At 42.0% G+C, this 23,772-nt stretch overlaps 5 protein-coding genes across 10 annotated transcripts; 4 read left to right on the top strand and 1 right to left on the bottom strand.

Moving 5' to 3' along the window:
• The first annotated feature begins 293 nt into the window (after nt 1-293).
• On the top strand, nt 294-2,136 carry hcst (hematopoietic cell signal transducer). The gene is made up of 5 exons (XM_037980079.1): nt 294-399; nt 797-887; nt 1,064-1,084; nt 1,256-1,387; nt 1,509-2,136. Exons 2-5 carry the CDS (start codon nt 842-844, stop codon nt 1,553-1,555), a joined length of 246 nt encoding a protein of 81 aa, XP_037836007.1. The 5' UTR covers nt 294-399; nt 797-841; the 3' UTR covers nt 1,556-2,136.
• A 136-nt stretch (nt 2,137-2,272) lies between these two features.
• Nucleotides 2,273-5,559, top strand: LOC108241983 (transmembrane immune signaling adaptor TYROBP). 2 transcript variants are annotated; one of them, XM_025008137.2, is made up of 5 exons: nt 2,273-4,650; nt 4,740-4,760; nt 4,912-5,001; nt 5,074-5,141; nt 5,247-5,559. In XM_025008137.2, exons 1-5 carry the CDS (start codon nt 4,614-4,616, stop codon nt 5,301-5,303), a joined length of 273 nt encoding a protein of 90 aa, XP_024863905.1. In that variant the 5' UTR covers nt 2,273-4,613; the 3' UTR covers nt 5,304-5,559. The 2 variants fall into 2 exon arrangements, with proteins under 2 accessions (XP_024863905.1, XP_017281988.1); XM_017426499.3 differs by having other exon boundaries at nt 4,369-4,650; nt 4,858-5,001.
• A 126-nt stretch (nt 5,560-5,685) lies between these two features.
• LOC108241977 lies at nt 5,686-8,746 on the bottom strand. Of its 3 annotated transcripts, XM_017426486.3 has the most exons (11): nt 8,645-8,746; nt 8,508-8,569; nt 8,380-8,412; nt 8,245-8,292; nt 7,712-7,759; nt 7,558-7,608; nt 7,433-7,471; nt 6,287-6,571; nt 6,148-6,186; nt 5,964-6,021; nt 5,686-5,818 (listed from the first exon to the last, which is right to left on the bottom strand). In XM_017426486.3, the coding sequence occupies exons 1-10, from the start codon at nt 8,731-8,733 to the stop codon at nt 5,978-5,980; spliced, it is 738 nt and encodes a 245-aa protein (XP_017281975.2). In that variant the 5' UTR covers nt 8,734-8,746; the 3' UTR covers nt 5,686-5,818; nt 5,964-5,977. The 3 variants fall into 3 exon arrangements, with proteins under 3 accessions (XP_017281975.2, XP_037836006.1, XP_037836005.1); XM_037980078.1 differs by having other exon boundaries at nt 5,964-6,186; XM_037980077.1 differs by lacking the exon at nt 5,686-5,818 and having other exon boundaries at nt 5,851-6,186.
• Nucleotides 8,747-10,079: 1,333 nt separating this feature from the next.
• Nucleotides 10,080-16,416, top strand: LOC108241910 (casein kinase II subunit alpha). 3 transcript variants are annotated; one of them, XM_017426399.3, is made up of 15 exons: nt 10,080-10,181; nt 11,102-11,189; nt 11,411-11,486; nt 11,644-11,775; nt 11,895-12,006; nt 12,091-12,192; nt 12,286-12,336; nt 12,425-12,484; nt 12,604-12,687; nt 12,770-12,880; nt 13,003-13,104; nt 14,867-14,967; nt 15,055-15,203; nt 15,307-15,396; nt 15,474-16,416. In XM_017426399.3, the coding sequence occupies exons 4-15, from the start codon at nt 11,675-11,677 to the stop codon at nt 15,587-15,589; spliced, it is 1,179 nt and encodes a 392-aa protein (XP_017281888.1). In that variant the 5' UTR covers nt 10,080-10,181; nt 11,102-11,189; nt 11,411-11,486; nt 11,644-11,674; the 3' UTR covers nt 15,590-16,416. The 3 variants fall into 3 exon arrangements, with proteins under 3 accessions (XP_017281888.1, XP_024863907.1, XP_017281889.1); XM_025008139.2 differs by having other exon boundaries at nt 11,102-11,227; XM_017426400.3 differs by lacking the exon at nt 11,102-11,189 and having other exon boundaries at nt 10,116-10,181.
• A 2,795-nt stretch (nt 16,417-19,211) lies between these two features.
• LOC108241913 (serum paraoxonase/arylesterase 2) lies at nt 19,212-23,772 on the top strand. The gene is made up of 9 exons (XM_017426403.3): nt 19,212-19,380; nt 19,497-19,567; nt 19,640-19,695; nt 19,843-20,005; nt 20,720-20,846; nt 20,952-21,152; nt 21,230-21,311; nt 22,750-22,878; nt 23,017-23,772. The coding sequence occupies exons 1-9, from the start codon at nt 19,304-19,306 to the stop codon at nt 23,176-23,178; spliced, it is 1,068 nt and encodes a 355-aa protein (XP_017281892.1). The 5' UTR covers nt 19,212-19,303; the 3' UTR covers nt 23,179-23,772.

The following is a 23,772-nucleotide window of genomic DNA, read 5'->3' as shown; positions in this document are numbered from 1 at the left end:
CCAATGGAGATAAGCTAGAACTGGAGGACGATGATCTCTCCTCCTCACCTCTTTATCCAGGGGGGACTTGGAGCATTCAGCTCCAGTCTGAAACTCAGAGCCTCAAGAAGAAGTCATTGAGTTAGATGGCAAGAAGAACTGTGGTATTTTATTTTATTTCAGCAAAAAGTCAAACAAAACGCACGAGCTGTGGTGATGCTACACCAGTTTCACGCAGTCTCTGTCATCAGTCGACGAAATGAAAAAGAAAAAAAACGTGGCCATGACACTGATGACCCACACTGTTTACGCAAAAACAACCCCAGCAGAGGAAGTCAGACGCCCCCTCCTATAAGTAAAACCTTTCCTCAGATCAGTTTGTTTTGGGCTGCAGAAGGTGCAAGAACCCAAGCAGAGCGGGTACGTAGAGATTCTTCTCCTCCTGCTTTCAGTATTTAAAAATGTTTGTTTCGGATTAAATCTCACTGAAATGCTTTTGAATGTTGATTCAAATGGAAGATGACATTCAGCCAGAGTAATTCAGCTGTAAATACTCGATCCAGCACACAGCATAGGAGCTTCATCTCTCTGCAGATGTTCTTCTATTGAAAAAGTTTTCATTTTCAGCTTAATTTTAAGGCTTTTTAGAAAACAAAAATGCCCACGACTCTTTCACCGTAGAGGAGTTGATTGCCATGCAGCGCGAATGGAAAGAGTCAAACCCACACAGTTCTGGTTATTTCTCTTGATTTGCTGACGCCGTGTATGAACCACTGACTCTGAAGATCGGACATCAGGTTACGATTTGTTTTTTCAGAGCGAACAGGACGGATCTGACCCACCCACTCGTCCCCCCCTCACAATGGCATCGGACAAACTCTTCACGCTCGTGCTGATTTTCCTCTGCAGTAAGTAAAACCTTCATCCTTTTTTCTCTCTGCTCAGCACTGAGCCGCTCTCACACAGGAAGGCAAACCCACAAACACTCCTCCTAACGGTTCTCGCAACACAGGCTGCAAAGTTACATCAGTCCCGGTGCAGTCACTGCTCCTTATCTTTGTCTTTTTCTCTTTTTCTTTTCCAGACCTGCCTGGGGCCCTTACAGGTAACACAAAGAGGACATAAGTTAAGCATTAAAAAAAAAAAAACAATGTTTTAATAAAACAAGCAGAATCAGAAAACTTCACGATGAATCAGTTTTTCCACTCGTCTCTTGTTTTTGTCTCTTTCAACCCACTTGATTTTTTTTTTTTGGTCCTTTGCTCATTCTCGTCAGACTCTGTGTCCTGCTACAGAATCGATCCGGCGGTGATCGCAGGCATCATCGCAGCAGATTTGGTTCTGACCCTCATTATTGTCGTTCTGACCTACAAATGTGCCAGCTCCCAACGTCAGAAGATCGACGACGGTACAGAAACTTTACCCTTTTTTAAAAAATACATTTCCTGTTGAGTTGTAAACTGTGCTATGACCCATCCTGACATTTGAAATATTTGACACTTTTTGTTTTCGTCTCTCCCTCTTCACAGCTAACAAGGTGTACATGAACGTCCGAGCCAACTGCAAGTCCACATAAATGTTGCTCCAGTTTTTGTTTTGATTTATTGTGTTTTTGCTTCATAATATTTTATAAAACCTGGCTTAAGGTTTTGGTTTTTCAACTGGTTATAACAAAAACTGTGGTACAGCTCCATTTCTTTTGTAAAGACGGGTCACAGAGTTCTCAAAAACTATGTAACCACGCTTTTCATAGATAAAAATGTTTTTTAAAAAAAGCCCTAAATGACCGGGCTCCTCTCATCAAACTGCTGGAATACTAATTTCCACCCGCCTGTCTGTAAGCGTAATATCTCATGACCCAAACTTTTGGCAAATAAAGAGTGTTCTTATCTGTCTATTAGAAACTTTAAGCGTGTAAAATAAAATGACAAACTATAGGAACAACAAATGTCTTTTAATCTGTAACTACAGCAAACAGCCCCCCCTGTTGGTGACTCTGAAGAGTTTTTTTAAATAAAAAAGCTACAAGGAAATGAGATGTAACAGGAAATACAGACATTGTGATTTCACAGATTTGCTCTCTGTTAAACTACTTTCTTGACGAACAATTCCTTTCACCGTTTGTACATTAATAAACCTTTTTATGCTATTTCTAAACCTGGTGAAGCTGTTCATTTTATTTCTGTACCTGTCATGAATTCAGGTATTTTTGAGTTTGTTTTTTGGTTTGGTTCTTGGTTCTTTGTTTTTCTGTTTTCATGGGTTTGTTTTCTTGTTTCTGAGTCATGCTTCTGTTTGAGTTTCATTTTATTTTGTTATATGTGTCTCTGTCATTGTTCACTTCTCCTCTGTTTATCTCTTGTCTTTCTACCCCGCCCATCTTCACCTGTTCCTAATTGTAATCATTCACCTGTACTCCCTTCCCCTGATTACCCTCTGTCTTTAAAACCTGGTCACTTTCTCCTCTTCCTCCCCGGTTCGTTCGTTCTGTCTGCAGTTTTCGTTCTTGTGTTCCCTTGCCCAGCCAAGTTCTGCTCCTTGTTTTCTTGTTTTTTTTGTATTTGTTTTTGCTGCCATGTCAGCTTCTGGTTTTGTTTATTAAAGGATCAGTTTTTATTTTACGATGAGTCTACGAATTGGGTTTGCCGCAATCTTTCCACCCTGACCTGACAGTAACCCTTTAAAAAACAGTGTCATATAGTTAAATTGATAATGGTTTCTTTTTCCAGTCCTTTTTACTTTACAGCTGTGGGTTCTGATTGAAAAAAGGGTTTCTTGTCTGCTGTAGTTTGAGATCTTTGTATTTACTTTGTTATTGTGTACAGTGACTCTTCAGAGTCTGGAGATCAGATCAGTGAGAAACTTTGGTTAAACTGTTGCAGTCAGACAATGACAACCCGCTGGCCTAAACCAGTTTGATATCTCGTATTATCTGTCTGATACACCTCTTCGTTGTCACTCACTGTCGCAGCTTGTCCCCACAAACATTCTGATAAAGTTGATTCTTGAAACCCATTCGAGAAGAGCTCTTTTTTTTTTTCATCTTTCTTTTGCCTTATTGTTGGCGTGCACCTAACCAGCTCACCGGACGGTTTTGGAAATCTCACAGCTTTCCCTTTGTTTGGTTCTCTAGAGGAGCCTGTCCCGCTTCAGATCTGCGTCAGCTCTGACATTTCAGGGTTTGGACCACAATCTGAGATAGTGTTTCTCACATCTTTTATCAGCAGCGCTTCTGACAGCACAAAGTTCAACAGGAACCACCGAGATGACTGGTGTTGAACTTCACTCTAGCGTTCCTTAAAGGACAGAATATCACCCACCGCCTTGCAGGTTATTCTGATTTTTCAATTTATTTATTGGAAAATAAACAAGGTATGTTAATAAACCTAAATACTTTGTCTAATTAAGGCTTATTGACCCGTAACAGAAGCCATCCAGAGTACGTAACATCAATACTTAACAACAGATTAAAAGATGAAACTAGATACACAGAATAAACATTTTGAACAGTTCATGTCATTAAAGGGACAGTCCGGTCAGTTTTGAATGATGTTTGGTCACATAGGGATCAATAGTTATCAGTCGTGGAGCAGAGTATGAAAAAGAAGGCAAAAGTCTTCATCCAGGCTAGGCTGATGGGAAACGAGAGCCAGTGTTTTATAGTTTTTCTCAACCGAACAACGTCCTTGTCACAAATCTGTGTATTCTGAGCACAAACATGTATTAACTACGAGACTCCATACGGGAGCCCGGAAGGACTGATGGTGGTGCGACTGTATCAATGTGTCTAGGTCCAACCAGAGGTTTTCTCGATTCCTGATGGACTGGTCTTGGGCTCCAGAAGCATGTCAAAATATCCCACGAACCTACTGTCCCGTGGTTTGTGAGATATTTTGCTAACAGACAGTTGCCAGGCATGTGTGCATCCGGAGCTGGGTGTTCTGGGCCTGTGCTACAATTGAGGCATGAGAAGAAGTGTACTTTCATTTAGCTGACAGAGCACCATCGTTTAGGTAAAAACAAAAAACCCAAAAAACCCAGCTGTGGTTAAAAGTTTTGTGCACTTTAGGCAGAGGTGAACTTCGGCCAGCCGCCTGCACAAAACCACACGAAGAGACGCTCTGCTTGAAGATAGCATCTCTGGTGGTTCAGCAGAAACTGTGGCTGTGATGGAAATGACCTCCTGTAGCCCGTTGCTTTATTTTCATTACATTATATTTTTAGGTACTGGAAAAAAAGAGTGGTCTGAATCCAGAGCACTCGCTCGACAAAGTGGGAGATGTTTCCTTTTCATGCGAGCCCAGCGTGCCCTCAGATGACTGTGACTCAAAAACAGTCACAAACAGAAACACCACTTCCTTTTTCTCTCAGTGGACTCCTTTTTTTTTTTTTCTCTGCTCCACCTCTTTTTGCAGTCAAACGATAGGCTGGGAAAGCTTCAGCACCCGTGACCAAACTGTTTAATGGACACTTGACCACCTGGAAACACCTCCTGCATCTGGCTTCAGCATCTTTTTCTTTTGGGTTTTAGTTTTTGTTTTTTATGCCCCCCTCAACAAGGGCATCTGAAAGAAACCAAAGGGACTCGTAGAGCCCACGGACTTTCATTTCCAACTCGAAGTGAAACTCAGAAGATGTCCGACGCTCTCTGCATTGAGGGTTCGTTCTTTGGTGAGTCCAGTTGTTACGTAGAATGATAGTTTAGTGAAAAACATGCAAAGATTTTATTGTTTTTTGTTGTTTTTTTGTTTGTCTTACAGGCTCAGAGGAAGGACAGCAAGGTATCTACATGCCCTAAACCTTTTGTCTCTATGCAAAATTACAACCTCCTGGTTTGTTTTTAAATCCTTTTCTTTTAATTTTCCTCCCCACACTCAGATTGTGGCTCCTGCTACCTAATAAACATGAGCTCTGTCGTGGGCATTTTTGCAGCTGACATCGTCCTGACCGTCTTCATCACCATCTCCGTCTTCTGCTTTGCGACTTGCCACAGGAGGAGAAGGGAACGGGATTCTCCCGACAGTGAGTATTCCTCCATGACCTGTTCTCGCTGGGTTAGCAGGCAGGCAGTAGACTGATCATTTTCCTGAACAGGTAAACGAAGTCTGCCTTTGTCAGCGTCAAAGAAAAGGGCCGCAGAAGTCACAGAATCTCCATACCAGGTAAAACGTTACTGCTTTTGACCTTTAAAAGCACAATAAAGGGCTTTTTCTGTTAGAAACTGACATTTCTTTGCATCTATTGTGTACATTTATTTTGTTTCCTAGGAGTTACATGGAGTCCAGTCAGATATCTACAGTGAGCTTCGACATTATAGGAAATGACACAGCAAAACAGGACTTAAAACACTGTAAAAATAATTAATTTTGTGTCTCTAATTAGTGTTTAATGTATGAAAGAATGTAAGTTTGCAGCTTGTACTTCAGAAGGCTTGTAGGTAATGATAATCGCTGTACAGTGCTTTAATATTCTGGATTTTTAATCTTATTCAATGTTGCGCTGAATGTGACATTTACTGCTTCTGTACATTTTAATATTGTATTGAACCAATCATGGATTAAACAATGTTTTAAAACCTCCTCTCTGGCTCGGACCAAATCAAAAAAAAAAAAGTTAATCAAAAGTTGTGCAGATTTACAACAATCCTCCTCAGCCATTCACAGGGACACGCAAGACAAAATTCAGCCAAAGCGTCTTTATTTCTCACGCCTTCTTAAATCAGATAACAAAAATAAGTGTATTTAGAGATTAAAAAAAATTATAAAATAAAAAAATCCCCAGAAAGCAACTGTCTGCCTTCCAGTGAGTCAACAGACAGTGGCTCCTGAGTCACCGAAATCTGGGAAGAAAAAAAAAAAAACAGAAGGAAAATACCTGTTATACAAACAATGTAGGAAACTGTTTATTCTATAATTAGAAGAAAGCTGAGGAAAATATGTGTGGAGTTTTAAGAGCAGGCTGGGATGGATGTGTGTGAGACACACCTTCAGTGGGATCATCAGGCACCTCGCTTCTTGGCCGGAGCTGAGAGGCTGCTGGGCTCTGATGGGGGTTCACACAGGAAACAATATGAATCAATAACATGACTTTCATTACGAGTGCATATTAATAGCTGCACTTTGTTTTTGTTTGTTTTTTTCCATTTGAGGAAGTAAAAAGCATCCTTACTCAGCGGGTAGGTCTCAGAGCTCACGTGTTCTCCGCTCTCTATGGGAAGATTCAGTTTGACCGTATGAACTGGAATTGTTTCAGAACTACTCCTGAAAAAGTTTGGCTCCACGCTGAGCGATAGAAGAGCCGCTCTTACCGTCATAATCCGTGAGTTTGCTCTCGTCCCCTGTGGGCGACCTGCCATTTTTGTCCTCCAAGCTATCCCAGTCTGGCATCTCTCTGCTCCGATCCCGATCCAGCTCGTGGTACATCCTGTTAACTCTTCCCGTCACTCCACCTGTGCTGCTCTGATGGCTCTGAGCTCCACTTGCTTGAGGTTCCCCTTGAATCCGAAGGGTTTTGCCCCCTTGGGCCGTCCTCTTTGATGGGGCCTGCTCTTTTGCCTCTGCTTTAGGAACCAGGACCTCATCGCTGTTGAGGTCTTAGAATCAGAATCAGAATCACTTTGTTGCCATTGCCAGTAAACAAGTTAGCAGGCTAGGAAATTATTTTGGTATAATGGTGCAAATAAAACAAACACAAATGAATAAGTAAACAATGAAACAAGAAATTAATTAAAGTGTACATATGCATAATAGCAGGTGGATAAAGTGGCTGTGTCGTGTTAGAGTCAATCGTCTGTTGTTCAGCAGTTTAGTGGCCGAGGGAAAGAAGCTGCTGAGTTTAAGTTGTTGATGTAACATCTTCACATTTACTTTTATACATTTAAGAGGTGGTTCCGATCTTTTGACGAGGGGTTCTAATAAAAGGTTATGAGCAATTAATATCTGTTCTAGATAGCTGTTTGAACGATCTCATTTTGGGGAAACAGAGGTTAATTCTGACCCGACTGAACTGTTTAAATGAGGCCAGAAACAAAGTTGGTTGCTGTCAACTTAAAATATCTCCAATCTAAAAAGGTTCAGACTAACTCTGTGTTGTAAACCTTCACATTGTCAACAATTTTGCATTTATTCTGCCACAAATATAATGATAAATCTACCTGAAGTGCTTCGAGCTGCACTGGGAGGGCTATAACTGCTGCTGCAGTAATGGTGTTAATGCTAATGAGAGATTTGAGATTTGATTTCTTTTAAAACGGCAGAAATTCACTTTGATCTTAGCCTGGTTAGCTGTTAGCTCGTCATTAAACCCTGTTTCTCCAAACTGAGGTCACTATTAGAGCCATCTCCCACAGGTAAGATATTAACTGCTCATGGTGCTTCCACAGAACCCCACTTTAAAAGATCCGAACTACCGCTTTATTGATCGACAGCAAACTAAATGCTCGACGGTACCACACCTATGCTTTCTCCTCCGCTTTCGTCAGACGCCACAGGTTCTGAAACATTAAGAAACCTTTTGTTTTATTTCTTATAAAACTGAATATATTTTTTTTTACTTTATAAGCGATATAAATCCACACACCTGGGTATTTGTTTGTCTCAAAGCTTTCTGTGGATCTTGCATCAGACAAATCTGCAAAGGAGCCATTTTTTAGGAGCAGGAGTCAGTCTCGAGCTGAAATGAATGCATTAGTAAACAGTAAATACTGAATTTTGATTTTACAAAAAAAAAATACCTTCAGAGTCTTGGAGTTCTATGGGTCTGCTTGAAGAGTTTCTGTATCCTGTAGACATAAGGGTAAAAATTACAGGCAGCATCTTTTAAAACAAATACTTTATTTTAAAAATGAAAATAAAAGTAGAAAAGACTGAGATGGTTTGGACATGTGCAGAGGAGGGACAGTGGGTATATTGGTAGAAGGATGTTAGAGACGCAGCTGCCAGGAAAAAGACAAAGAGGAGATATATGGATGCAGTTAGAGAGGACATGGAGGTAGTTGAAGTGAGGACAGAGGACACAGAGGACAGAGTTAGGAGGAGGAGGATAACTCGCTGTGGCGACACCTGAAAAGGGAAACAGCTGAGAGAAAAAGAAAGTAGAAAATGACAATTCCTATTTTTCTGTTCTCGTTTCCAACTTTATGTTTATATTCTTAGGGAATCAAAACTAGTTTGAGGATCTGGTGAGATGAACAGTTTGCAACAACAACAAAAAAAACCTTTTGGTTTCAAATCGGTTTTGTCTCTAAGAGCCTCCTGCTTCACACACCTGTGACCTCGGCGGGTATGGCCTTTTCAGTGGTCGTGGAAAGAGCCTCTATAACAACAGAGAAGAACAACATGAGCGGTCGTTTCAAGCAGGGCTTTACTTGCAGGCGTTGTTTTAAGAAAGAACAAAACTTACCTTTCAGAAAACTTAACACATTCTGTCTTTCACCTTAAAAAGAAAGAAAGAAACCGCCTGATTGAACAAATCACAGTCTTTTGTTTCCAAAGCTTCCAAAGACGAGTTAAAGAAAAATTAACACTCACCCCTCACCAGGCCTGTTTCCACCGTGGCTGCGAATTGAAGCAGGAGCAGAGGAAACAGGAAGCTGAAACATAGAATAATCTGTGTCAAAAATTTTTAAAAATATTTAAACATTTAGAATTAAAAGAGACAGCCTTACAGCTTCATGGTTGACTTTGTCCCCGGCCGTGTCTTCTGTTTTGCCGGCGACGGCTCAGTTTGGGTTTTATGTGCTGCCTTCAGGGCCATGCCTCCTCGAGTTAATTACAGATTCTGGACGCAGTCAAACAGATCTGGGTTTGTGATCTGACAGCAGCCGAGCAACAATTAAGCTGGTTTCTGATAAGTTTACAAAGACCTATTCATTTCCATTCGACATGAAAACAACTGCTCCAAACATTCAGGCCCACAGAAGTCATCGGTCCCTCAATTATGGACCGGGTTACTTCAAAAAAGCAACAAAAACACACCTGGATTTTTTTTTTTTTGGCTTTAAAAGATGCAACAGGTATTTATCTTTATTACACTATTGTTCATTCATCAGATGGAGCCTTTACCTGACAAAGACCCTTTTTTTTTTTTAATTAAAAAGGATCCTGTGTCAGTGTCGAATGTCAAAAAAAGAGCAAAATACATCAATTTGCAAATAATTAAAACCCTAAATTTAGCTCAAAAGCTTAAAAGAACATTGTATTTAATTGTGAAAACAGGTTTTTAGAAGATATTTATTATGAGTGTAAAACCAGAAGCACTTTTCAATACCCTGTTCTATTTTTAATATGATGGCCCGATACTTTCTATAAATAAATACACAATGGTGACAGTTTGGCTTTATTGTAATGTGTGCAGAATGTGATTCTAGATCAGTCTGAAGCAAAAGAAAGAACGTCGATTTAAGCACCTGTTGTTACGAGGCCTGATTTGGTCGCTCTACACTTCAGCTGCTAAATTTATATACATTTTAAGTGTTGGTATGTCAGGATACAAACAAAGTTGTCTACTTTACCCTCAGCTCATCTTTAAAAAAGCTCAAAACAAGAAAAGCTTGTGGATCTCTTTAAAACATATTTGTATTTTTTATATGCAGTGAAATATTAAACTTTAAAAGGATCCCTTTCTTTAGTTTTCTCACACTGTTATGCAACTTTTTATTCAGGTTTGCTCCACAAATTCCATCCAAATGGTCAAAATAAGTGTAAATGACCAAATTCAAAATGTGCAAATAGTCGCCGAATAACAGGTGCCTGTTTCTCAGTTTTAACATTTGGTGTTTGAGCTATTGTCTGTGAAACACTACAGGTTGTAAACGATTTGCAAGCATTAACATATGGACAACTTTTTTAAAAAAACATCTAAAATTGGCCTGACAGTAAAAAAAAAAAAATAGACTCAAAAAGTTGCTGCAAGACTTTGATCAGGTCAAGCTATTTGATACACAATCCTTCTGGTTTGTATTCATGAACATTAAATTCCTCAAATTAATCATAAGGTGGGCTGTGTGCAACTTCTAGAGCTGTGATGTTCATATGAAAAAAAAGTTTCCCTGAACCAGACCTGTTGGTGGCTGAAGAAGTAAAATATCTACCCATGAAGAAGGGGGGAAAAAAAGGAGAGCGCCCTCTGCTGGACAGGCTGTTTGCACTAAGCTCTCTTGATCTCGAGCATCGCCGTATTGACGTCCCAACAACGCTGAGAAGGTAATCGTGTTATTTAATCGCAAATCCTCGTTGTTTCAGAACCAGTGTGGGGTGCTTCAGGTGCGAGGAGAAGCTGGGGGATAAGTAATTCGGCCGCGGTGCCATTGTGCTCCTCAATCACAGCGTTTATGGGAGGTTTTTTCAAGGCGTTGTCAGCCAGTTGCCTCGCTAGTAGCAGTCTATTCACTCCCCTAGCTTGCTAGCTTAGCACTTTTTTAGCTCTAAGAATTGTATTTTTCGAAGCGTGATGTAAAGCCTGTGATACTCAGACTTTTAATTTTATTATACCAGCGCAACATTTTAATCAAATCGCAATGAAGTTCCATAATGTGGTCGAGAGCTAGTATTGACTTTCCAACCGGCTTTTCACTTTGCTGTTGACGAGCTAAAACTAGTTAGCATCCCTGGCAGCTTCTAGGTGTTGTATCGAGTTGTGTTCCCCGGTCGAAACGAGGTGCTCGGCTCCCCTGAACAGCTCCGCCCCTTTTCGCTCCGCGAAAGAGGCGCGCGTTTGCTGCAGACTCGCGCCCGACGTAGCCGTTGAGACGGGGCGGAGCTCGTTGGGAGGCGGCATCTTCACGGGGGATACGCAACGCGACACAACACCGGTTGTCCAAGTCCACCGGTTCTACAGCTAGTTAGCTGTTAGCCGTAAATAGGCCGTGGGCCGTAGTGCGTACTTTTATCTTTTTCTCCCAAGTACCAAGCGGGCAAACTGCTTTTAATGAACGTGTATCCCGAATTACAGAGACCATTGGTCGATTGAATGCTTCCTGTGGCTGTATTTATTACACACAGCCTAATTAGCTTTAGCTTTATTGGTTGGCGTGCGCTGGCTCACATAGTTTGCTCGTGTTTGCCTGATTGACTTTATTGATTTAATTCAGCCTACTTTCTGGCCTTTTTTCCCCCCTCAACAGGAGGCCTTTGTTATAACCCCCAGTGATGACTGTATTGAACCCTGTACCTCCTGATTAGACTGGTTGGATGCCCCCATTTAACATCCAGGTTTCTCCATTTCACACTCTTGTCAAATACAAATACAAGTGTGTTTGTGTTGTTTTTTTTTTTACGTGATACTACTTAGTTTGTTACCGATCATACATTATTTTAGAGAACGCTTTCTGCTCAGACTACAGCTTCTTTTATATTTATTATTTAGCACCAAAGCTAAGCACAGGATTGGGGTAAATTCTAAGAGTATTTTGTTTGTTTTTTGTCCCATTTAGCTTTCTTACCACGAAGACGTCTCAGCAACTCCTGTTACCTTTATCTGTCACCATTATCCTGGAGGAAGACTCCCAGGTATTGCTCTGTCAGAGCTAAAACGTCGCTGTATGTTTATTGTAATGCAGATCTGCTTGTTTTGTACCTAAGCTGCGTGGCGTTAATGTTTTGTCATTATTGCAAACTCCTGCCATTGCGTTCTAACGTATGTTGTTTTGTTTTTGTCTTGTTACAGGAGATTTTTTAGAAAAGATTCTGTGCAGAATATGTCTGGCCCCGTTCCAAGCCGCTCTCGAGTTTACCCTGATGTAAACACACAGAGGCCTCGGGAATACTGGGACTACGAGTCCCACGTCGTTGAATGGGGGTAAGGAAAAAAGGGGGGATTTTTGGCGGCGCTTTCGTTGCGTTTTCTCTCCTCTTCCTTCATTCGTCAGCTCATCTCAGCGCGCCTCATGAATAGTTTGTTTTGTCCGTCTCTGCTAGGAACCAAGATGACTATCAGCTCGTCAGAAAACTAGGAAGGGGCAAATACAGCGAAGTATTCGAAGCCATAAACATCACAAACAATGAAAAAGTGGTCGTTAAAATACTGAAGGTAGGGCATGAGATCGCTGGTCATTTTTTCCCCCTCTTCGTCTGGGATTTCCATGTGACTCTCTGGACTTTCTCTGGTTCGCAGCCCGTCAAGAAAAAGAAAATCAAGAGAGAAATAAAGATCCTGGAGAATCTGAGGGGTGGCCCAAATATCATCTCACTCTTAGATATCGTTAAAGATCCTGTGGTAATTTTGAGTTCCCGTTGTTGCCGCATAAAACATCACGTGTATCCCCGTTTCACGCTTAAACCTGCGTACTTTTGTTGTTTTCTTCTTTAGTCTCGAACTCCTGCGCTGGTCTTTGAACATGTCAACAACACAGATTTCAAGGTAATGAGCGGTTTTATTTATTTGTTGTTTCACTTGCGATTTGGACTCGGCTAATTTTTCTATTTTATGTCTTCTTTTTTTTCAACAGCAATTGTATCAGACGCTGTCAGACTTTGACATACGGTTCTACATGTATGAAATCTTAAAGGTAAGCCGCAGCTTTAAGGGCCACTGCGCTACATTTCAAACTCTGATCCGAGACGGTCGGTTTAACGTCCTGTGTTTGGCGTGAACGTTTCTCTTCCTTGTTTCATTTTCCCTCCAAAGGCTCTGGATTACTGCCACAGTATGGGCATCATGCATCGTGACGTGAAGCCCCACAACGTAATGATCGATCACGAACACAGAAAGGTACCGCCACATTCGTACCTCGCACATCGTTTTTTGTTTTCCACGCCGTAGCCGTGCGCTGAATGAAACCTTGTCGTTCCAGCTCCGTCTGATCGACTGGGGTCTGGCGGAGTTCTACCATCCAAACCAAGAATACAACGTGAGGGTGGCGTCCAGGTACTTCAAAGGTCCCGAGCTGCTGGTGGACTACCAGGTGAGCACGATGGCAACCAGACATTCGCAGAGTGAGAGGAGAAATGCTTTCTTTTTTTTTTTTTAGCTAATGAAGTCAAGGAGCTAAATAGAAGCTTCTCTCACTCTCTGGATTATTTTTAGATGTATGACTACAGCTTGGACATGTGGAGTCTGGGCTGCATGCTTGCCAGCATGATCTTCAGGAAGGAACCTTTCTTTCACGGTCATGACAATTACGATCAGGTACGAACAGTCTGCTTTCTTTTTTTTTTTTTTTGTTATATATATATTTTACATGTTTTAGTGAACTCTGTTTGCTGATGTGGTTTTGGTGCCAAGACGGAATTTTTAGTCTCATTTGAACATTTTACTTTTTCCTTTCTTCTGCCCAGCCTTGTGTGCTTTGATTATATCGTAGCAAAAGCAAAAATTTACCGCGTAATTACATCTTTTAGAATATATCTGAAAAGAAAATGAGTGATTGATGTTAACTGATTAAAGAATTTAACCCAGCAAATGATAAACCCGTCCAGCCGAACTTAGAACCTGGAAATCTCCCAGCTTCAGAACGCCGCCTGCTCTGTTGACCCTTTACTGACATCCAGAGATTTATCTCCCCCATCTAAACGTGAATACTATATATATATATATATATATATATATATATATATATATATATATCTGTAAAAATGTGTGTTAATATTTAAGCACCTTTGGATTCGATTCAGAGGGCTGTGATGCAGTTAGGAAACAATTATTGATGCGTCCATAGTCGCATTCAAACAAAATCCTGGAAAAAGAATTTCTCATGCCTAAAATTAAATTAAATTTTTTGCTCAGCGCTGCAGTATAGAGCAAGATCCTGGAAACTAAATGAACAGAAGGAGTCATGATGCTGAGGGTTTGTGGGTATGGCTGTCCATGCCTTACATGTTAGAGCTACCCTTCCCCCTTACTTTGGTGTTTTCACAACTGTTTTAGGTCCCTTTGTAGAGTGTGGGAATTGTCCTGTTAGTATTTTTGACATATGACGAACGTGTTCTGTCGTGGCTCTAAAGTGCGAAACATAAAGCTCGAGGCCTGCTTTCCAACCACCGAATGAACACAAATCTTTCGCAACGAAAGTTGCAGCAGACTTTGTAATTTGCTTCGTCTTTTCTGGGTTAGGTGGAAACTTTGACGTCACTCACTTGTTACTCCTGTTAGCAGCAGCAGCGAAGAGCTTCTGTTTGTTTTTTTCTTTTTTCTTCTTCTGCCTCCCTCGGGTGGAAAGATGTACACACAGTGAGGCTCTTGTCAACATCATTTTCCCATTTACCATAATAGAAGGCCAGATACTTCCCAAAACTAATGCTTTCAGTGCAGAAGGAGCCGTCTCTGTTGTGCGCTCCCCATAAACTGTCCGGGCATCTCACTTCTGCGTTTCATGGTTCCGCATGATAAAAGGTTTTCAACTCCAGTGAGTGTCCACTGGGGTGTGTGATGAGTGTTATGAGCGTACGATGGTTGGGATCCACGTAGCTCATCGTCTCCCCACCTGTTTGATCATATTGATTCTAAGTGTTGGACGAGGCTTGGTGTGAGGCGTCCTTCATGAACACCAGTGGTGTTTTCTAAACCTGCTTCATTTACAGCAGCGCTGTCCAATCCTGGTCCTGGAGGGCCACCGTCCTGCAGGTTTTAGATCTTTCCCTGCTCTTCAGCCGGTCTCCAAGTTCTGCAGAAGCCTGTTAGTCACTCAGTGATTCAGATAAGTTGTGTCAAAGCAGAGAAACATCTAAAACATGCAGGACGGTGCCCCACCAGGACCAGGACCTGAACTGGACACCGCTCATTTAGAGCCTTCAGCTGGACTTTTTTTTTGCTTTAATAATGTAAATGTTTTGCACACACCTTTTGGAACACTTCATCATTTTGTTAAATTAAGAAAACGTTGGTCATATATGATGGTTGGGATCATCGTTAGTCATCTAAAATGATGAAATGATTTTTTTATTGTTTGCAGCTTGTGCGGATTGCAAAAGTACTTGGCACAGAGGACCTGTATGACTACATTGACAAGTACAACATTGAATTGGATCCGCGGTTTAACGACATTCTGGGAAGGTACCCCGTTCAGTTTAGCTCTCCATACATTTGTGTGTGTTTATTCATTTGTACGTTTTATTTATTTATTCTTTTTCTCTGTCTCAGACATTCCCGTAAAAGATGGGAGAGGTTTGTGCACAGCGAGAACCAGCACCTGGTCAGCACGGAGGCTCTAGACTTCCTGGACAAACTGCTGCGCTACGACCATCAAGCTCGCCTCACGGCCAGAGAGGCCATGGATCACCCCTACTTCTGTACGTCCGCCTTCCAAACCTCACTTCTCCCTTTTGATTTGCGCGAAGCAGTGAATGTGTGATTTGCGAGGCGCTCACGGCCGCTCTTCTTCGTGTCCCTCAGATCCCATCGTCAAAGATCAGGGAAGGGGGGCCACTCCCGGGGGGATGGCTGCCAGCTCCACTCCAGTCAGCTCCTCAAGTATGATGGCTGGTAAGACGACGACGACGACAGCAAAGCAGGCTGCGCTGATCTTATCCGTGTTAAAACGAGCTCCTCTTCTCTTTCAGGCATCAACTCCATGTCCTCCTCACAGCCGCTGGCTAACATTGCTGGATCCCCCGTCATCTCCGCCCCCAACACTCTGGCCACACAAGTCCCCGCAGCCACCGGGGCCCAGCCCTGAGGCCACTTCCCTCGCCCGTGTTTAATGTGTGCTCGTGGTCATGTCCTGGGACCCAGGGCCGTGGCTCCCCTTTTTATGTTAGAAAAATAAAAAAATAACGAGAAAGATGATTTAAAACAAACAAAAAAAAACGAAAATAAAAATAAAAAAAATTGTTTGCTTTTCACGTTCAGTTCTACTTTGACACCTGGGCCTGATGGGAGCGCGCCGCCGCGCCCGTCGGGTCGCTTAGAAATTAATTTGGGTGTGTTATTTGACAATGCCATTTGTCTAGAAATTCTAATAAGATGTAGACATAAAGAGAATGGATAATAAAATTTATTTTGTATGTTCCAAATATACAGTCTTTGCTTGAAACTGTTTTGATGGGGAATCCTGCTGTATTACACTGTGAACCTTTACATGACGTCACGGAACGAGAGAGCCGGGAGTCCCGGCGTGTCCCGCTGCCGCCGCCCCCGCCCCTCCAACAGCGCTCGCCGGGTGCACACGATGTAATGTGCAGGAGTTGTTCGTGTTCTTTTGGAGTTGTTTAGATGCTATTGTCATTCTTCGATTGGACTTTTTTGTAGATATTCTACAGTTACTGTCAGGTTGCATGCACCCAATGCTGAGTCTCACAGGGTCAATAGATTTGCCAACTTTATGTTACTCTCACTTCTGTATGTGTATGTAAGTGTCCATGTTTGTTTTTTATGAAGTCTCTTACACATGATTTTGATTACATAGACGATTTTGTAACGTTTTTGTTTTATGTTGGGAGGAGTCATCACCTACGGGGAGGAAGAAAAAAAAAACAACTTCAAAAATAAACAATTTAAACAGGGTTCTTCGGGCGCCGCGTGTTCTTGACTGCCACCCGTCGGTTGGTCGCGTCGAGGATTTGAAGCGTCAGGCGACGCGTGTTTGCTGATTGGCCAATGGAGCCATTTTGTGGCTGCAGTTCCCTTTCATTCCCCCCTCCTGTTTCTGTAGGTGTTAGGCTGTTGTTCTTTGGCTTTAAAGGGATGTGTCGGGATGTACTTCTGTGGATTAGTGGCAAACAATATCTTACCTGCTGCAGAGACTTCTGGATGTGTTTCGTTTGGAGAAACTGATTTTAGTTTTGACCGGATTGATGAGCTGATGGATGGTCTGAGCCGGACCAGGACCAGATAGGGTTGCTGCTGTCATTGAAGAACTTTTAATGCAAAGTTTGGAATTTGCTTTTACCATTTGCCAGGTTTGGATACGATGGAAAGCAGAACGTGGTTTGAAAAGAAAAATAACTTTCCAGACTATCTTGGGTTGCGTTTTCTAAGATAAAAATCTGTTTCTGGGTAGAAAAACTGCAAAGGAAGTATTTTTCTCACTTTAAAACTGTCCTTTCATATTTACTTTGAGTTTTTTCTGTCTATATGTTGTTACTGTTTGAAAACCAAAAGATGTACACACCTCAGGTTTACAGGGTTCACGAGTTTCTGGGACTCGGGTCATGAAGCTGGCTGACCTGAAAAAGTTAGTCTAGTCAGTTTTAAAGCAAAGTTCTGTCAGATAGTCGTCAATAATTAGTACCTTTGCACCTGTGATGTCATACAGCACAAAGTTTGGAGAAAGAGACACAAATCTGTCTGCGCTCCGTCCACATTTGTGTCGTGGCACGAACGTCGTCTGGTTGAGAAAATGGCAACAAAATAAGCATTTTTGTACAAAAGTGTAGAGGTTTAGCGTTCTTGAGGAGCGGGGCCCTCGTTCGGCTAGCCTGGATGAAGACTTCTGCCCTCTTCTTCATGCTCCGCTTTGTGTGTGACGTCACCAACCAGTTGGGCAAACATCACCGCAAAAATGACCAGATTGTCCCTTTAATGACAAGGTGTCCGGTTCTCTCCACAGCTCTACTGTATGTTGATGCATCTGGACAAAATTATGAAGCCCAAGGATCCTTATGGTAACACCTTTAATAGTACATGACCAGATGATTATTAACCTGGTACAAATAGAACTCATCAAATATTTAGACTTGTTGATGTCACGAAGGGTTTAAAAGTATGGAGTTTCAGAATCAAAAATGGAGGAACCCTGCCGATATAAAAAATATATTTTATAAATTGGAAGTGCCCCAGACTGCGCCAGAAGTGCTACATCTAGCTGCTGCTGCCACCTTTTAATCTTCCAATGAATTCTACGTAGTAACTGTGGTGGAAGCTCTAAAAATGGCTTTGCATGAGCCGCTGCAAATGTTTCGAGGTAGGAGTCGTCTTAAGACAGCAGCAGTTGACTTTGGTTAATTCTATCAGAATTTAAAGTTCATTTTTCCTAACGAGGGGGTTGTTCAAAGAGCTACCTGAGATATTAATTGTTCATAAACTTTCCACAGAACCCCGCTTCAAAAGATCTCAACCACACCCGTTAAAGAGATAAGAGGTTTTGTTTGTTTTTAATAAGAGTATATCACACTTTTTCCTGTTAAAAATGTCCAAAACGGTGAGTGTGAGGGAGTTTAACTAATTTCCTTTATTAAATCTAATTACTAAAATGAGCCTAATTGTTATAAAAGGGTTAAAAGAGGCAGACATGAATGACCCTGCTATTAGGCAAGAATGCCTTTGGGGAAAAGGTTGAATGACAGTCGGGGTCTGTTTGTCACATTCCTCTGCTGTGTCCCTCATGATGGGGACACTCCAGGGCCCCTTGGGGGACACAACATGTCTCTGTTAGACGTGGAAGTGCATCTTTTTATATATATTTTAAAACTTTTTAGGCGTTGTTTTCTGGCTCTTTGGGCTACTGTTTTGTCACTTTGTGTAAATTCTTGTTAACAATTTGTGTTTGTTTAGATCCAAATCTTTCCATCAACTCTAATAATCTGCCTGGGAATGATTAGGAATTTGGATATTTGGTACATTTAATGTCTTTAGTCTTTCTGTGGTTATTTTTGTCTCTCTGTGTTTTGCCTTGTATAACTTGTGGTCATTTTGTAGCTTTTGGTAGCACCTTTTGTTGTCACCACATGACTGTGTTTATATTTTTTACTTTTTTTGTACTTATTGTGTGTCTGTGGCCATTTTTCGTGTTGCGTTCACGTGTCAACTTTGCCTCTTTTCAGCCATACAGTTTTTGTTTTTTGCTGTTGTCTCGCACCGGTTTGTGTTTTCTTGACTTTTCCGGTCATTTAGCGCTTGTTTTTTAAATTCATTTATTTATTCTCTTATGTTTCGATGTTTTTACATTTGGTCTACTAAAAGTTTTTAGTCTTTGATCATCCATTTCACGATTCTTCCATGATGCGTTCAGGCGCTTTTTTAAAATGTCGGAGATTTTTTATAATGTCGGGAATTACTTTTACTAAATATGTTGCGCTCACATAATCAACAAACTATATCCTAAACAGTTCTCTGTATTTGCTTGTTTTTAAATTAAACTATTTCAGACACGACCAGCGCTACGTACACGATTGCGACTTTAAACAATTGGCGCTATTTCGATTGAAAACAATAAACAAATACGTACAGCTTTGAGAAACGCTACACAAGCGAAGTGATTTTAATTCGCAGGTAAATCCTACCAGTATTTAAACTTCCTTACTCGAATAGCGACCTCGCCGTGTAGCTAAAAGTAGTCCGTTTAAACGCGTCCGACAGTTTTGAACGCAGCACCGGTCATGCGCCGTTCGCGCCGCTGCGGGCATAAAAATTGAATTTCGGTGGAAAAACTTCTGACATCTTGTTGCAGAAAATGGGGAAAGTTGCCATTATTTCGGTAGCAGTAGCCGTGCTTTCGGTGCTGCTCGGAGAGAGGATTCTCAATATAAGGTAAAAGTAAAACAGAACTGTTTTTTTGTGAGTGTGCTTCGAAACTTGTAGAAAGTTTCCCATCTGCTTCAGACAGTAATGTTGGCTGTTTATCTGTTTGTGTTGAAATTCTGCAGCAAAAGGTATCTGGCCTTCAGGGAGGTGGCTCCGAATCATCTGCCCAACTGTGTTGCACTCAAAAAACTGGGTGAGCATTGAAGGAAATAAGGTTTAAGGAGCTTTAAGGACATGTTTGGAGTAACATTGTTTATCTCTGCAGATCATGGGACAGAGGACATAACTATCATGGGAAACGGGCTTGCCTTTATCAGCACTGTGAGTGTTTCATTTGAACCTACCCCCCCCCCCCCCCCAGGGTCAACACGAAACATAGTTTGTAAATGAAATGCTTTTTTTTTTTTAATCACGTGATTGCTTGTTTTTTTCAGTGTTTAAAATCAATATGTTTCAATATGTTCCAAGGGGCTCAAATACCCTGGAGTGGCATCCACAGATGTGCCGGGCAAAATCTACACCGTCGACCTCCAGGACCCTCAGCTGAAGCCCGTGGAGCTGCGTATGCCGAGGAACTTTGACCTGGACTCGTTCAACCCTCACGGCATCAGTTTGTACATCGATCCAAGTGGTGAGTTGGAACCGTCACCCCTCCACCCTCCGAGGTCCGCCTGTTAGCAAAATATCTCCCGAACCCACCGGATGGATTTTGGTGAGACTTTCAGGAGCTGATCGTCGGAGGTGCATCAGCAGCCAGTCCACAAATGGAGCCTGCCCAGTTCAAGATGGCCGCCACAGCCAGCTGACATTAGAAAACACCAAAATGGCAATTATTTGGTCAGTTTGACAGACGTTGAGCTAAAATCCGGTGTGGTAGGAGCTGGGAGCGATGCACAACACATACTCTCAAGTGTCGTTCATTGCGTCAGGTCTTTGCCTAAAACTTCAGCATGAACTGTTTGGAGTCAACCCTGTCTGTCTGTTAGCAAAATATTTCATGAACCACTGGACGGATTTTAATCAAACTTGCAGAAAGTGATCGTTGGATGTCGACTTACAGATGATTAACTTTTGGAGTCAGTCCAATTCAAGATGGCCGCTACAGCTAATTGATAGTAGCCAACACAATAATGCACATAACTCTGTCAGTTTTTCTGAAACTGCAAAAAAATTGGACGTGGTAGTAGCTGAGAGTTAGGTCTTCAATTTTTGTACCTTTGGACATGTGGTATAAACAGCGACACACGAGAAGGATGAAAAATTACTCCTGTTTCCCCGATACTGATATTTGCACTCTGTGGGTTGGCTTCGCCCCGTGTTTTCCTTGTTCCTCGTCGCTCCACAGACGACGCCGTCTACCTGTTCGTCGTCAATCACCCCCAGCACAAAAGCCAAGTCGAGCTCTTCAGATTCGTGGAGGAAGACTTCTCCCTGATCCATCTGAGAACCATAAAGCACGAACTTCTGCACAGGTGACTAACATTAAACGCTACGATGGCGGGGGAAAACGTCGGACCGCCGTCGCCACGTTTGACCGTGGCTCGGAAACTCTGAAGCTGTGTATTTTTCCTCCTCAGTGTGAACGACATCGTCGCGCTGGGAGTGGATCGTTTCTACGCCACCAACGATCACTACTTCCACAACGAGATCCTCAAACACCTGGAGCTTCTGCTGCTGCTGCCTCTGACGAACGTCGTGTACTACGGCCCCGAGGAGGTGAAGGTGGTCTCTGACGGCTATTACTTCGCAAACGGGATCAACATGTCGCCGGACAAGAGGTAAGAGGCATCTGCGCTGGGCTCCGCGCGTCGGTTTATTTGAGTCTGACTTTTGTCCCTTTTCATGTCATTTCCAGGTTTGTATATGTGGCGAGCTTGTTCAGCCACGATGTGCACGTGCTGGAGCGGAAGGAGGACAATCTGCTGACTCCTGTGAAGGTAAAAAAAAACGAAGCAACATGAATTTCCCCCCTCATGGACTTTGTTTACAGTGTTTTCAAGAACCAGTTATTTAATTATCACCTGGCTGCTGGCAGGTGGTGTGTGTTTGTGTGTGTGTGTGTGTGTTCATCAAGAGAGCTCATAAACCACTCAACTAATTTTTAATGAAACGTGCAGAAAGTAATCACTGGATGAATGATTACATTTACAGTCAGCTCCGTTCCAGATGGCTGCCGTGGCCGGGTGACGTTAATAACACAGAACTGGTTTTATGGATTTTAATAAAACCTTCAGGAAACGATAACTGGATGTACGTCTGCGACCAAAAAAACAAATGGAGCCGACCCAATTCAAGATGGCCGCCACAGCCAGCTGACCTTAGAAAATGCAAAAAATGGCTATTATTTAATCAGTTTGACAGATATGGAGCTGAAGTTTTGTGCGGTCGTAGCTGAGAGTGATTCACAACAAGCACTCGTAAGTTCTGCTCGTTGTGCGTGACCTTCGTCTAAAACCTCAGCATTAACTGTGTCGAGTCTAGCCTGTTTGTCTGTTAGCGAAATATCTCACGAACCACTAGACTGATTTGGATGAAACTCGTAGAAAGTGGTCATTAGAGGTGCAGCTACAACTGATTGCTTTTTGGAGTCGATCCGATTCCAGACGGATGCTGCACCTAATCGACGTTAACTCAACACAAAAATGGCTGCAACTCTGTTGGTTTTATAGACACTGACCTTAAAATTTGCTGTGGTAGTAGCTGAGAGTCATTCATAGCACACACTTTGAGCTTGACACCTCGTGATGTTGCTCATAATATTATTTTAAAGGTTTTATTGTAAAATAATCTTAGTTTAAACCTCTGACATATGAGGCAGCAGCCGATGTGCAGAGCTTTAAGGAATGCTAGGCCTTTAATCAAAACAATGTTTATATTTCCCAACAGTTTTTAATAATAAACCTTCATATTTACCAAAAATATAGGAGAATATTTCAGGTCTTTTGAAATGGGATTCTGTGGAAAGGTTAATAATAAATAATATCTCACCTGTGGTAGATAACACCTTGATTAACGACCAAGGTCGATCGTAAAATGACTCAGATCTTCAAATATTTGTAGTGGTTATAAACCTTTTATGCCACTGTCTGTTTCACATTACACGGTTATTCGGTCAGAGATATTACAAACGTCCTGCAGGAAGTGTCCCAGGCTGCTACAGCTAGCTACTGCCGCTGTTTGTACTGGAAAAAATCACAGAATTCTAAATAAATAACCGTCCAAAGTTGAAATAACAGCTAAAGGTTTATAAAATAGCATTTGCGTAAACTGATTTTAATGGGGTTCCTTAACAACAGAGTTAGGTGATGTTATAATCGCCACTTTAAATGAAATAATGTGATTATTTTAATTTATCTGCTCATGATTCCTCACCAGTCTGTAGCTGTGGGCTCCCTTTGTGACAACATTGAAGTGGATCCAGAAACCGGCGACCTTTGGATGGGATGTCACCCTAATGCAAAAAAGATTTTCCTGTTTGACCCCAAAAACCCACCAGGATCAGAGGTTTGTCCGTTCCGCCTTTTTAACACAGGAAATTGTGAGATCACGGCTTTCCGTGCTGATTTCTTTTTTTAAAAAAAAGAAATTAAATGTGCAGGTTTTTAACTCAGTTCTCCCGATTATGTTTTTGTGGGTCCACAGGTCATCCGCATCCAGAACATCCACTCCGAGCAGCCCGTGGTCACCCAGGTGTACGCGGATGACGGTCACGTGATCATGGTCTCCTCCGTGGCGGCCACCTGGGGGGGGAAGCTGCTCATTGGCAGCGTGTTTCATAAAGCCTTGTGCTGTGATCTGAAGTAGACAGTGACATGAAGCTAGAGTCGGTGATGACGTTTTAATTGTGGAAACGATCATTCGCCCAAGACATTTTTTTTTTTTTTTTAGACAAAAGAGTTAAATTACTGTGTTCCTGCAGGATGTGAAAATAGAAAACCTGAGCTTGCGCCAGCATGCTTAAAGTGATAGTTCAGATCTTTTAGTGGGGTTCTGTAGAAACGTTGTTAGAATTAAACAACATCAGTTTGGAAAAAATACTTATTTTCTGACCGTTAGACTCGTAGGACTAGCCATTAGCTCGTCAATCAGATCAGAACTACTCAGTATTTCTCTAAACTGAGGTTATCTAGTGACCTATAGACAACAGGTGAGAGGTATGTTTAAAATGTTCCACAACGCCTTGTTTAAAAATATCCGAACTATCTCCTTAAGGGTGCTCTGAGAGAAACTGGAGGGGGATGGGTAATGATGTTTACCTGGGCCACAGAGCCAACAGCATGCGACACACCGGAGTGTGATTATGTAGAGGCCCGTATACACTGCCTGGCCAAAAAAAAACCAAAAAGGTCGCCACCTGGACTAAACTAAGCAAACGGGTAAGAGCCTCCCATTGGATAA

Source organism: Kryptolebias marmoratus, linkage group LG16 (genome assembly GCF_001649575.2).
Source record: "Kryptolebias marmoratus isolate JLee-2015 linkage group LG16, ASM164957v2, whole genome shotgun sequence".
NCBI classification, from domain to species: Eukaryota; Metazoa; Chordata; class Actinopteri; order Cyprinodontiformes; family Rivulidae; genus Kryptolebias; species Kryptolebias marmoratus.
The sequence above is the reverse complement of the archived record's forward strand: the minus strand, read 5'-3'. Positions and strand labels throughout refer to the sequence as shown.

Excerpts from the sequence above, each read along its gene's own strand:
- LOC108241977 (XM_037980078.1), bottom strand. The coding sequence starts at position 8,733 with ATGGCCCTGAAGGCAGCACATAAAACCCAAACTGAGCCGTCGCCGGCA. Across the intron at positions 8,413-8,507 it reads GGAAACAGGCCTGGTGAGGG|GTGAAAGACAGAATGTGTTA; the intron begins GTGAGTGTTAAT and ends TTTCTTTTTAAG. Across the intron at positions 7,472-7,557 it reads TGAGACAAACAAATACCCAG|AACCTGTGGCGTCTGACGAA; the intron begins GTGTGTGGATTT and ends TTAATGTTTCAG.
- LOC108241913 (XM_017426403.3), top strand. The coding sequence starts at position 19,304 with ATGGGGAAAGTTGCCATTATTTCGGTAGCAGTAGCCGTGCTTTCGGTG. Across the intron at positions 20,847-20,951 it reads AAGCACGAACTTCTGCACAG|TGTGAACGACATCGTCGCGC; the intron begins GTGACTAACATT and ends TTTCCTCCTCAG. Across the intron at positions 21,153-21,229 it reads AACATGTCGCCGGACAAGAG|GTTTGTATATGTGGCGAGCT; the intron begins GTAAGAGGCATC and ends TGTCATTTCCAG.
- LOC108241983 (XM_017426499.3), top strand. The coding sequence starts at position 4,614 with ATGTCCGACGCTCTCTGCATTGAGGGTTCGTTCTTTG. Across the intron at positions 4,761-4,857 it reads CTCAGAGGAAGGACAGCAAG|ATTGTGGCTCCTGCTACCTA; the intron begins GTATCTACATGC and ends CCCCACACTCAG. Across the intron at positions 5,002-5,073 it reads GGAACGGGATTCTCCCGACA|GTAAACGAAGTCTGCCTTTG; the intron begins GTGAGTATTCCT and ends TTTCCTGAACAG.
- hcst (XM_037980079.1), top strand. The coding sequence starts at position 842 with ATGGCATCGGACAAACTCTTCACGCTCGTGCTGATTTTCCTCTGCA. Across the intron at positions 888-1,063 it reads CGTGCTGATTTTCCTCTGCA|ACCTGCCTGGGGCCCTTACA; the intron begins GTAAGTAAAACC and ends TTTCTTTTCCAG. Across the intron at positions 1,085-1,255 it reads CCTGCCTGGGGCCCTTACAG|ACTCTGTGTCCTGCTACAGA; the intron begins GTAACACAAAGA and ends CATTCTCGTCAG.
- LOC108241910 (XM_017426399.3), top strand. The coding sequence starts at position 11,675 with ATGTCTGGCCCCGTTCCAAGCCGCTCTCGAGTTTACCCTGATGTAAAC. Across the intron at positions 12,193-12,285 it reads ATATCGTTAAAGATCCTGTG|TCTCGAACTCCTGCGCTGGT; the intron begins GTAATTTTGAGT and ends TTTCTTCTTTAG. Across the intron at positions 14,968-15,054 it reads TTTAACGACATTCTGGGAAG|ACATTCCCGTAAAAGATGGG; the intron begins GTACCCCGTTCA and ends TCTCTGTCTCAG.